The sequence below is a fragment of the Pantherophis guttatus genome, chromosome 1 (assembly GCF_059756535.1).
Source record: "Pantherophis guttatus breed Tessera chromosome 1, ASM5975653v1, whole genome shotgun sequence".
Taxonomy (NCBI): Eukaryota; Metazoa; Chordata; class Lepidosauria; order Squamata; family Colubridae; genus Pantherophis; species Pantherophis guttatus.
The window spans coordinates 265,331,008-265,344,744 of NC_142063.1; the positions used below are offsets into that span (position 1 = coordinate 265,331,008).

The 13,737-nt window shown below is 38.2% G+C and overlaps 1 protein-coding gene across 3 annotated transcripts in view; it reads left to right on the top strand.

Annotated features, from left to right (window-relative positions):
• The window catches only part of CCDC170 (coiled-coil domain containing 170), a 60,086-nt gene that overhangs the window by 22,152 nt on the left and 24,197 nt on the right, over positions 1-13,737 (top strand). For all 3 annotated transcript variants that reach the window (XM_060692285.2, XM_060692284.2, XM_087887524.1), the window contains exons 4-5: positions 2,089-2,233; positions 7,238-7,423. In XM_060692285.2, coding sequence (XP_060548268.2) covers positions 2,089-2,233; positions 7,238-7,423 — 331 coding nt within the window. The remainder of the gene's footprint in view (positions 1-2,088; positions 2,234-7,237; positions 7,424-13,737) is intronic.

A 13,737-nucleotide genomic window follows, 5' to 3' on the forward strand; every position in this document is an offset into this window, starting at 1 on the left:
TTTTTTAAAGGTCTCAGCAGCAGTAATGTAAATTGCCTGGCAGAAGCTTTGAATACAATGTTGAAGTGTGCAGGGGAAAAGATGTATTTTTATCCATATTCAAAGCATATGCATAGATTCCTTAGCTGGAACCTCAGCTGGGCTCTTTTGACACTTGGAAGAAACTTTTTAAATCTATGACTACATGATCTCATAATCCGTTAACGATTAAAGACGGCTTTACAGCTTGCTGAAATTTCTCTTAGATAAGTTGCATAGTTGGAATCGCTTTCTGCTAATTTCCACTTGTGTATTTTTCATAATGATGAAGTGGTCCTTAGGCCAATTTTCTCCTTCATTCCAGGGTTGCTGCTTAGAATTTAATAAATTTCTCCACTTCAGTCTGTCTTCATCTGTCTGACCCTCAGGAGCGTGCCCAGTATAAGTGGGGTTTTGATAATAGACTTTGCTCTTATTTGGACAGGACATTTTCAATTGCAGAAATCTGAAGCAGCATTAATATCTTTGCTTGGTAAAGCTAGGGAATGAAATGGGGGGGAGGGGGAGGGAGTATTTTTCCATGGACAGAAAGAATGCATAATGAAAGCATAGAGGACACGAGGGAACAATTTCTTCTCTCTTAGAGGAACTTGCGGCACTTTATGTTCATTAACTCATTTTAATGACTGGTAGGCTTGATCATCAGCTTTCTTTTTGCTCTATAATACTGGTCAGTATAATTTTATTTTGGTTGCATTTGGGACGGGTGGGTTCTACTTACCTTTACTACTGGTTTGCAGCGGGACCATGCGCGCAGGCTCACTTTGCTCGCACATGCACAGAAGCGTTTTGGTGATGTCGGGGTCGGTGGGCGGAGCCTCCTGCCGGTTTTACTACTGGTTCTATAGAACCGGTGCGAACCGGGGGCAACCCACCAATGATTTGGGAGAAGATTCTGCAGAACTTACTGAAATAGTATTGTAGAGTCTAGGCTCCTGCTCCAGGTACCTTACTGTTTTTCAATCCTCTTTATTGATAGTATGTATAACAATCCTGCCAATACAGTTAATTAGTTAATACTACATGAATGAAACTTATCCTGTTCTATGTTACATATAATTTATTATATGGATGCCAGAGGTGGAATTCAGCTGGTTCGGGCCTGTTCGGACAAACCGGTAGTGCTGACAATTAGTTGGCCCCGCCACCTGCCCCTGCTCTATCTTGTCCTTTATTACCTGCTTTGTAGTTCATCTCAGTCATGCAGTGCAGCTGATTTCCACCTCCCCGCTGTTTTAACTACCGTGACTTGGAAGGTAAGCAGCTGAGTTTCTAAATGCTCCATCTTCAGCATTGCGCGCAAGTGTGTATGCACTCGCAAAGCACACGCTCACCGAAATGGTTGTTAAACTTGCAGCATTCCACCACTGATGGATACCCATTGCATAAGATTTTATATCAACATTTTATTAAAGGATACATTTCTGTGTTTGTACAACATTGTTTGTACTCTTATTATAATTATGATTTTTCTTTAGAAAGGAAATTCATTACTGTGCATTGGTGTTCTCTGAGTCCCATGGAATATATTTCCTAACCTGAAAATTGTATTTTCCTGTAAACAGAGAGATCCATTTTGACTAGGATCCCTTTCAGGGAGAGGCCATTCTGATTCTCCAGACCAGAATACAAGAGCAAGATCAGCTTTGAACAGCACACAACTTTTTTAGAATAGGAAAAAAAAAGGAAGTACATTGTGTGTGTGTGTGTGTTTGAATTTGATCTCTACTCCTGATAATTGCCCAAACTAGTCCCTGCAGTTTTCTTGGAAACTCACAGTCTCTTTCTTGGTTTCTTCTCTGATACTTTAATCACTGCACCAAACTGGCTTTTATTCTACCATTTATTCTCTTATGTATTCACATTTGAGGATATGATTAATTAAAACTGCAGCAGTATATGGTAGATATATGCTTAGCTAAGCTAATGAAATTGTGTATTCTTGGTCTGACATAATGGTATCATGATACAGTTAATTTAAGCAATGATAACAGGTCATATTTTTCTTACCTATAAAATTATTTCTGCTTTGGTTTGAATCCTAATTAGAAAATATTTGAACAAATCTGAAGAAAGCAAATCCTATGCATCTAAGGTCAGCAGAGAACAAAATGAATTCATTGCACAACTCTGTCATCTCCTGGAAGTGGGCATAGGAGGAAACGAAGAGTCACCAGAGCGCCTGCTCTCCAAGGTTTTCTTTTAAAAATTATAAAATAATAAAATGTGCCTCTTCAAATTAAGCTACAGAAATAATAGCAAAGCACCCTAAAGACATCTATTATATGAGTGGAACCTTGTGAATTAAATATGATGTCAGATCTTTCTTCCAAGACTTTTTATTAAATCTATTTCCACTCTGGGTTTTATTGTAGGCCCTCACGTGGGCCCTTACTATAAAAATGCTATAAATGTTGTTATAATAAAATGCAATATTAACCTGAAAACACCATGGGGCCAGCAGAAAGATAATAAAAAGCTAGGAAAGATAAAAATGAAATCTTCAGGGGCTGGTTAAAGCTGCCAGAGAGGGGATGCTATTACGGAAGAGAGTTTTACAGTCCTGGCAGTGTTAACGTGCATTCTTGCAGCCCTTAGGTGAGCAGAATAATATATCTGCATAATTTGCACTCTCCTATCCTGACACCTGGGCTCTTATTTACCCTAGTAATAAAGCTTGTGAATGATCTTGTCTTTATACTTTACGAGTAGCAATCAATAGATTCCCTTGGCTTCATGCCCCCTTCCATCCGTGATCGCTTTCCTGTAAGTGTGGTGGATGGGGTTTAGGTAAAGCAAGTACCCCTTCCAGGGTGCACTGGGGATGAGACAAAGGTCCTACGGAAATAATTGATGGGGCATATTTGTGCTGCAGTTAATGTAAAGTGAGGCTAAGCCCTGGCAGGGCCTACCTCTGGTAATGAAGAAGTCCCATCTCGGGTATAATTCAGATAGATATGGCATAATTCAACCCAAACTTATTTTAGGCATGGACAGCTGCCTGCCACTATCCCCAAATAATAAACGTAGAGATTGTATATTGAGCTTTGATGTTATATTGCTTGTCTGTCTGCTGATTTTTTGGTAAGGCAGTATCTTAGAGATCATAAAACTGTATTCAGAAATGAAATTTCATGAACAGATAGTACAGTTTAGAAGTCTTTTTCTTTCAAGAGTTACACCAACCTAATCCTTCCTTCATGTTTAATTGTAGACATATTGTCAGAATAGCTCTCTCCTCTCCTCCCCTCTCCCCCCTCCCCTCCCCTCTCTTTTTCCCACTCTATTCCTCTGGCCAGCTGTCAATTGCCTGTTCTCTTAGCAACCTTTCTTTTTGGAAGTTATTTGTTAACCTTTATTCTGAATACAAATGAATAATACAGGTAGTCCTTGATTTACAGTCATTTAGTTAGTGACTGTTCAAAATTACAACAGCACTGAAAAAAGTTACTTATGGTGGTTTTTCACAATTGCAACCATTGCAGCAACCCTTTTTGTTACCTTTTTGTCACATGACAAAATTTGAGCGCTTGGCAACTGGCATTTATGACAATTGCAGGGTCATGTGATCATCTTTTGTGACCTTCTGACAAGCAAAGTCAAGGACGAAGCCAGATTCATTTAACATCTGTGTTGCTAACTTAAGAGCCACAGTGATTCACTTAACAAATGGGTCAAGAAATGTCACAAAAATGGGGCAAAATTCATTTAGCAACTCTCTTGCTTAGCAACAAAACTTTTGGGATTGATTGTAAATCGAGGACTACCTGTAAAATACATTTCCTGGTGGAGCTGACAGGCTATTAAAGCCATTCTTACAATCTGGGCAGGTGTGTAAATAAATGTCCAGGGAATAAAAACACATTCTCACCTGATTCAGGACTTTAAGTACTAGCACTTTCACTTTGAATTAGGCTTGTAAATAATGTAAAATTGGTATTACATGATCAATCTACATAATTCCCATATGCATTCTGAGTTATGTACCAGCCTACAGTTCTAATTTGTTTTCAGCTCTTCAGAGTAAATAGTAATCTGATCTGGGTGTAACCAATTTATGTTAACTGCAGCCAGATTTTTTTTTAAAAAAAATAATGCACAAATTCACAAATTCAAGCAAGCAAGTAAAAGGCACTTGGGAGCTCAGATTTTCAATATGAGCAGAAGTATCATCAGATTTGTGCCAGATCTTGGTTGCAGAAAGCCAAATAACTATGTGATGGCAGCAGAAAAATATGGAGCACTGAGCTGTTTGTTCCTATTTATGTTGTGATTTGGAGTTTTGCAGCCAAGATCCGGCTTTACTTCATATTTGGGGGCAATCTCTTTTGAAATTCCATCCAGATCAGAATTTCTGTTGACCCACATAACTTTTTCTTAACTACTTAACTATTTGTACTTTTGGGGGAAATTGTTTGGAGTCTGCTAAACACTTTTTTACTTTTAACCGGATCTTGACAATACATCAGAGAGAGGAATTATTAAATCACAGAGAGCTATTGTTTTATTGTTACTTGACATCCAAAATCAGTATCTTCAGGATTGATGAAACCACAGACTAGGGACAGCAGGGGGCAGTCTAAAAGCAAGCTGCGTAGAGTTGCCCCAAATAGTGAGATGGACAGTATAGTATACGTTTAACAATAATAAAACAAAACAAATAAATAAAAAGGCAACCTTTCACCACTATTGCACACATTCCCCTTAACATACCCTGATTTCCCCAAAATAAGACATCCCCTGATAATAAGCCCAATCGGGCTTTTGAGTGCATGGCAATAAGGCTAAGCGCTTATTTCAGGGTTCAAAAAAATATAAGACAGGGTCTTATTTTCGGGGAAACACGGTATTTAATAATAGTTACTTTTCCACATGGACATTCAGTAAAGCTTTTAACACACCAGTAAGACTTTATAGTTTTTGAACAAATCTAAAATAACCAGGGGGAAAAATACCCCACACAGCTCATACATTGTAATCATAGGAAATATTAAGTGGGCAGAAGGCATCATGTTAAGACACTCATTTTCAATGGATTACATTCAGTATAACATCTGTAAGAAAATCAATAAAAGCAACACCAGATAAAGCACAAATTAAAATATTATAATAAATTTAGCCAGGAATAGCATTATTATTATATAATAATTATTAACTAATAACCATTAGAAGTAGTGAGTCTGGAAAAAAAAATTCTAGCTAGCAGGCAGCTTTACTTTCAAAGATGTATTAAAGAAAAGAAGGATGTAATTATGGCAATAAGACAAGAAATGGAGACAATAACTGGGCCCATGCAAAATGCCGTAAAACTATAATGTGGTTTTGTGGCTTCCATGCTGTAAAAACCAGCCATTGTGGTTTGTAAATCAGAGATGGTAGCTTAACACAATGGGTGACCCTAGAAAATTGTGGTTGATGCAACAAATCAATATTTTGTGAGCCCTACCTTAACCCCCGAGGTATCCCAGGGCATGTTCAATGCCTCCTTTTGATCTAGACTGCAAGAAATGACAAAATGAAAGATTCAGACACTAGTTTTACTGCTCTACAAGGCAAAATCTAGACTACCTTTTGAGTCTGAGCTATAATTATGCAATTGTCTAGCCTAAAATGTATCGTAATGGATACATTTTATTCTACTCTTGAATCTACTCTCAAGAGGCTACTTAAAAAACTGTCTTCTTCGTATGAGGAGGAAGGAATGGAGTTTTGCTTCCTCTTGCATGTCCCAAAGGTGCTTTTTCAGGAGGCAACTAGACTTTCTTGTTTTTTTCTTTTGAAGACATTTTGCTTCTCATCCAAGAAGCTTCTTCAGTTCTGACTGGATGGTGGGGAATGGAAGGATTTATATTCCTTGCAGACAGCTGCTCATTTGCATCCTTTTAGAGAGTTGTTGAGGCACTTCTTGCATGAAGACCACTTGATTCCTGTGGTCTTCGTATAAGAGGGATGAAGCTTGTTGCTCTCACTTGCTGGTACACACTTCTCATACATCAGTTGCCAGAAGCGTTGTTGTTTAGCAGTGGGCGCAAGATATTGGTTTCTAATCTCTGAATTGTTATTTTAAACAATTTTCTTCAAGTTTTAATTATGAGTAGTAGAAAATTTTAACCAGATCTGCATTAGAACCACTTCGGTATCTCAGGCATTGTAATTTCCCCCCCCAGAAGCAGTTTCTTTTCCTTGGTAGAAATATATTAATGAATGGACTGTGGTATCTGTTGCATTATCAGGCAATCAAATCGTACATACTACGGTGTAGGGTTCCCAGGTGGTTTATTCTTCGTGTTCTTAGGGTGCACACAAAGTATTGTCTTCTCATCTTGCTTTGCTTTACTTTATTTTGGATCTGGTAATTATACGAGCAGCTGTTCAAGGAACATAGGCTTTTCACAATAAAGATTGAGGGTTAGTCACAGCTGTGCACTTGCATACATATGCACTGACAAATAGCCTGTGGTGGAGGGGGATCTGTGATTTCCGGCTTGTAAATCTTACTTCCCCCTCTGGAAGCCAGAGAAGAATGTTTCTTATCATTAAAACCAGTCGCATTGGTGAGAGTGATATCATGCCTATAATGTAAGTTGCACAATTGGAACACGGAAAATGAAAAATGCAAAAATGGTCATAAAAACAGTCTAGATGAAATGGAATATTGGAGGAGAGATAATATCAGGGGTTGGAGACTGGACAATGGTGGGGTAAAAATTTATTTATTTATTTATTATTCATATTTCTATGCCGCCCACTCTCCGAGGACTCTGGGCAGCTTACACCAAAGACAGTATGCTAAATAGCATATTGCCCCCAACAATCTGGGTCCTCATTTTACCCACCTCGGAAGGATAGAAGACTGAGTCAACCTTGAGCCGGTGAGATTTGATCCGCTGATCTGCTGAACTAGCAGTCAGCTGAAGTAGCTGCAGTACTGCACTCTAACCACTGTGCCACCTCGGCTAAATGAACTAAATCTACAATAGCAACACAAATGCTAGTGCAAATGATTCCCCAGTTCCTAATAGCAAGCGAAGAATCTATTTTATAAACTAATAGGAATTCTCCTGCATCTCCATATGAGGAAGTTTAGATTAAATTCTACTGCCAAGGTTAAACTACTTAAATATTGATTTAGTGACATTGAAAACAGCAACAATTAAATTACCCGTTTGAACACCATATCTCACTTTGATGCTTCCAGATCCGTGGAATGCGTAAAGAAAATGACTCGCTAAAAGAACAAATAGATACCTTCAGAGAGACCATAACAATTCATGAGATGGAACTGAAAGCCAACAGAGAAACCATCATGAGGCTCGTGTCAGAAGTGAACAAGGAGCAAAAAAAAGCAGCAGCTTGCTCTCAAGACATAGAAAAGCTAAGTGATGTATGTCTCTTAGTGCATGTTTATGACCTTAGAGCTTTTTTTATATATGAGGTGTTTCTTGATTGTTTGTGTATTCAGTCTGCATAACAGTGGATGTGAATTCCCTGTAAAGTGTATTCTAAAATGTTTTCTGAGGCCTTGCCTAGTTAGGTGGACTAGAGCTTTGGGATCAAAACTACCTTTTTTTTTTTCATTTTTGTAAGTATTGAAATGTACAGAAACTTCTTATTCAAATTGGGACTACAGCATTGGTGATATGGACCAACTTTAACTCCTTTTTTTTTCTTTTCTTTGCATTATCCGCCAGATGGCTGCTTTTCAGTATTGGGGGACAATTACCTGCAGACAATTTTTAAGCCAAAGTTAGACAAATTGGTGTCCTCTTGACATTTTATATTTTAGCTGCCCTCCAGTCCAACCAGTGTGTTCGGTGACAAGGGATTGAGGAGCCGAAGTATAAAGTAACTGGGCATCTAATTTGGCACTCACATGAAAAGTTTTCCTCAAATTTTCTGAAATGTTTATCCTATGCTGTCAACTCATTCTGCAGTTGAATTTGTAAAATTATAAATCCAAACTGTTCAGTAAAAAGCAATGGAAGTTGGAGGCAACTTTTACATCAAAGTAATGTAAATAAAAAAAATCACATATAGTAGATTCATTCATATGTATGATATTCATATGCTGAAGATGCATCCTCATAATAAAATCTCCATCTTGTGGTTGGCCTTCTGTTGAGGAAGGCTGCAATTGGACTAAGACTATTTTAGTATTAATTAATAATTTCCATCTTGTGCCAGCAGAACATATGGCAACCTGACATATAGATCCCATGGAGGAGTTTTCAGAGGATGGCAATTTGGTGTACTCCAGGTGGCTCACTGCATGATTTGCTCCTCCTATAGCACCACTGCCCCGAAACCTTTCCATATTATAGTGTGCGTAAGCAGCAACACCACCCAGCCCCATTGCCAGGAACTGTAAATGTAGGCTTTGAAGACGACACTCAAGGATGGGAGTCTGTGCCTCCATGGCCATTCTTGTTAAGATTGCCATATGGACTAGGTATTTAATGGACACTACCTGACAATTCTAATTTTTGTTGTTTGCATATGGAAATATTGACCTTATGAAAAACCTAGCGAGGGTCTTCCAGGGGGTTGATATTTCCGTTATGACTCAAAACTGATGGCTGCACTAGTTTGCAAGGTAGCCTCTCATCCTTGTCCTGCACAGCAGCTGATATTTCCCTGAAGGACTTTCCCCTCCACCAAAGATTTATGGAGATTCTAAGCCATCCAGGTCATGGTTGTCCCATAGGTGCTTTTTCAAGAGGCAACAGGACTTTCTGGTTAAACCAGAAAGTCCAGTTGCCTCTTGAAAAAGCACTTTTGGGTTTCCCAAAGGTTGGAGTATCATACTATACCAGTTTTTAAAAAGTTCTGTCCATAGCAATGTTGAGGCATCAATAGCCCTGTGGTTAAAAACATTGCGTAATTCTTAGCATGTAAAACAGGATTGAAGTGTAGCAGTTTGTGATGCTGAATGTTGCTTTCTAAAGGTCTTTAGGAAAGGCTCCAAGCAGTGCCTCTAACAAAGTACCAAGGCTGGCCAAAGCAGAGGTTTGGGGACAGTGATTAGTGCTTCACTTTTTGGAATCAGATTATTCAATGCTGCTTGCTCGGTGTGGCCAGCTGCAGGCGGCCTTCTCACCACCACCAAATCCCTTCTGCCAACTTGGTGTTGTCATTTTTTCGCAGGACATGTCAACACCAGAAAGTTGCAGAGTTTGGCCTTCAGGGCAGAGTCAACTTACTGCTGCCGCCCTTTGACAGCCCGCTTGCTTGCTCACCTACTCGCTTGGCTCTTCTTCCAGCGCCCCACAGCGACTTTCTGGTGTCCTGAGAAGAAATGGCAGCACCAAGCTGGGAGAAGGGACTTGGCAGTAGTGAGAAGGCCGCCTCCAGCTGGCCATGCTGAGCTAACGATGTTGAGTTGTCATAGACCCTTCCGTTTTCTACCAGTCAGTGATAAGGGATGAGAGGGGGAAGTACAGCAGGGATTATACCAATCACTGCCCTGAAACATTTCCATGTTATAATGTGTATAGGCAGCACACCAATCAGCCCCATTACCAGGCATTGTAAATGTAGACTGAAGGCAACATTCAAGGATGGGAGGAAAATACTGGAGACACGAGGAAAGTAAGATTATAATAATAATAAAAAATAAGAACAGCCCATCTTAATTTGGTCAAAGTTCATCATAATCCAACATTTTGCTTCTTGCAATGTCTAACTCCAGGGTACTCATAAGCATAACATGGAGATGTAGCTCTTTCCTACTATTATTCCCCTGTTGACGTCCAGCCCATAAGTAATCCTGAGTCTTCAAAGGTTAATAACTCTTGATAGCAATGGTGGTTTTCAGCCAATTCTATCCGGTTCAGGCAAACTTGTAGCGGTGGCTGTGGGAGGCTCCGCCCACCCATCTGGATGTCATCATGTCCCATTTTTTATGCTCTGCGCATGTGCAGAAGGTCCCATGCATGTGGGGAGGTGGCACGTGTGAGCGAAGTGAACTGGTAGCGAAGGTAAGTGAATGCCACCCCTGCTTGATAGGCTTATCCTCCAAGTATTTAGAGCCACCCAAATTTAATAGTTAAAGGGGCATCACTTCCATTCCGCAATTTGTGTGCCTTCTCAATCAAAGGATTGTTAATGAAACTCAATTCAATTCAAACCTTTATTGTCAACCCACATGTGTACAATGAGATTGGCTGAGCCTCCCTTAGTGGACCCCCCCAACACAATACATATCAATAACTCACAGTGAATGAAAGAAAATCCCTAACCCAGTAAATCATACTAACAAATACACGCTCCTCTATATATATATGTTCATAACATTACATTATTATATATTGTACCAATATGAGCATGTTGCACGTTGCGCCAGCCCTGCAACCTTGATACTTTTATCTTTGGTCAAGACAGAACTTCTGCAGGAGCTGAACAATCCACGAATTTAGCTTCTGCCAAAGCCTTAAAATCTCATCTGAACTCAGTGGAATACAGAAACCTGTCAAGTATTGGAAATCAAACCGAAAGAAGTCAAAGATCACCTTTCTTTTTTTGAGAGACAATTATAAATGATCATTTATGAAATCCTCTTCCTGATAGTGGGATTTGGAATGATCCTATAGTGTAGATAGAGCAGAGGTGGAACGGGCTTTAATTTTGCTTTTCAGCACAAGTTCTGAAAAGTGATCAGGATAGTTGATATCCCTGTTTACAGGAACTGTCGAGCACTTAAGAATTCTTTTGAAGTGAGGGAGGTGGCCTTTTGGACTATAGGTTTTGTACATATACGCTGTCTGACAAGTGTGTCTGGGCGCCAGATGGATAAAACCACAATGGAAAATACGGCAATGACTTTACTACAAATGTGAACATTTTGCTTTATTTTGTTTTTGCCATTAACCTTTTATGAGACATTGGAAACTTAAACAGATGTTAATATGCAATGTTTTGAACATTTGCATTTCTCCTTGCACAACTGTCATTTGCTTGTGGATGAACTGTGCTTTCTGTTTTGTTATAAGGTAAAAATATATGTTTATTTGGACAGAAATGATATGACTTGGTAAACTGTATTAGATTAATCGGGCTGGGGTGATAACTGAGCCTGTTCTGTTGCGTTAGGGAGTATTTATTTCCAGTGTTACCTATGAATATACAGTTATGATTTGTAGTATTGATTTTACACTTGTTGGGGTTTGATTTTTTTGGTTATTATTGATATATACCACCCAGATGCATAAATTAAGAGTTGGGAATTCTTATACATTATATAAACAGATAAACAATATTTTTTTCCCAGAAGATTGCTTTAAAAAGACAATTTTACATTTTCATTATGTTTGAAAATGCAGACTGGTGTCACAACTACATCTTATAACAACAAAGCTAGCCTATGATAGAAGACTTTATTAGATTTATTAGAAGACTATCCTTTTCAAGCAAGTAACACACTTTGTACATAATTAACATTGTAGAAGTAATAGCTCTCGTAGCTGGAAGAATTCTGTCCATATCTGAACTTGTAGATATTTGAAAACATCTTTAATAATGAGACACAGGATTGCAAGTAGCATTTCTATTGGCTTTTTATCCATTTTAGCATCCAAGTCAGAAAAAAAACGTGGGACTTTATTCACAAAGTGATTTGCAAAGTAGCACAGTGTGTGTTCCAATAGTTCTACAAACAGTTGCTAAGGATTTCTTCATCTTCAAAATGGATACAATTGGAATTAGAATTCTTATATTATTTTGATGCTTTAGAACATTTAATCAAGACTTTCCATTTTTAATCAAGTCTTCTGTTTAACTCCCCTGTTGGTCTGATGCATTAGCTTTGCTGCTTTTTTTTTCCCTTGCAAAGTTTTAAAATGTTTGAAAAAACATTTATCTGTGCAATAAACATAAAACTCCTTCGGCTTCATATGGTATTTGTTTCAATCTTCTTATCATGTTGCTCCTTAATTAATTTCCCCTTTGTAAGCTCTTCAAATTACAATGCCAAGAACTAGGTTGTAATGCTCTATCAAAGAAGCAAACCAGTGTATTCTGGAATGCTTAGTTCACTGTCATTAAATCCATGCTGGCTGTTTGTAATCATTCTGTTTTCCTTAAGTATTTCAAATAAAAAACCCCATGCCAACCAGCTCCCTTGGTGCAGAAAAGAAAATTATTTTTCAGATGATCAGTTTCTTTAACATGTACACTCAATCTAGAAGCTTCCCCACCCGTCTGTATGTATCCCACAAACAAAATATTGTGAGAAGAGCCTAACTATGGGTTGAGTTTAGTTTAGTTGCTTCTATTTTGCCCATTGGAGCAAGATACTTTTTGTGCTTATCTACCATACTGCTTTTATGAAATATGCTGATTCTAAAATAAAAGCAGCATAACTACATTCAGAAAGATCATGTTCTTCCTATCTTTCGCATATATTTTCTTTCCTGTTCAAATGTCTGTTTAGCTCATTTGTGAGGTTTCTTTCATTTTTATTTTATTTTGATTAAAGTAATGTTACATTTTGGCAACTATGCGTGGACTGGTAATCATATTTCTAGATCTGCAGAAATATCCAGGTTCATGGAGATACAGAGTAAGAGAACATGCAGAAGGAACTTCTGGAAATCTGGATAAGAATGTACGAGTTTGTAAAAGGGCACATACAAGGACATCTTGGATAAAGAAGGGAAGCTCAAACCTCTGGATGTATTGAGGGATTGGTGGAATTACCTCCAGATAAATTCCAGATTTCAAAAAGATAGAGATAAATTTGGTATTGAAGCGAAATACGGACATTTTGATAAAATTATTTGGGGAACAGATAAGAAAATGCTATCAAAAATTTACAATTTCCTATTAGATGAGGATAGAGCAGAGACCATAGCAAAAAATCAGCTAAACATCTGGGAAAAAAATTTAGGATACAGACTTAATTTCAATGACTGGGAGATGGCCTGGAATAGGAACTACAAAATAACAAAATCGGCAACATTCAGAGAAAACCACTATAAAATGCTACACAGATGGTACCTTGCCCCGGCTAGGTTAGAGAAAATATTCCCAAATCTCCCAGACACATGTTGGAAATGTGGAAAAACGGTCGGCACCTTCTATCATCTATGGTGGACCTGCCCTGAGACCAAAAAGTTCTGGTTAAAGATCCGACTCTGGCTCTCGGAAATAACGGGACAGGAGATAGCCCTATCCCCAGAATCTTTCCTCTTGGGTATGACTGAAGATGGCCTCAATAATAACAAAACGCAACTCATAATTCAGATTACAACAGCGGCTAGATTAGCCTTTGCGAAACTCTGGAAAAATAAATCTACGCCCTCAGAAGAATTATTAATAAATAAAATTCTAGAGTGCGCAGAAATGGCAAAATTGACGAGTGAGTTAAAAAATGAGGAGAATGCTAAATATTATGAAGTATGGGGAAATTGGTATAACTGGTTGAAGAATAAAATAAAAGTATGAGCATAGGATATGACCTGCTATATATTTGAATTGGATTTAATCGTATAGAACACTGTATAGTTAAAGATGAACTTATTCAACGTATGATGTACCAAATTGTATAAACACTGTACCTCTGATCAAGAAAGAGATTGTATACTATTTTTTTTTTTTATATTTTGGAAAAAACCAATAAAGTATTTAAAAAAAAAAAAGAATGTACGAGTTTGAGGTTGCATGGATTTATTCAGAAACCACCCCCCCTCCACAAAGTCTTCA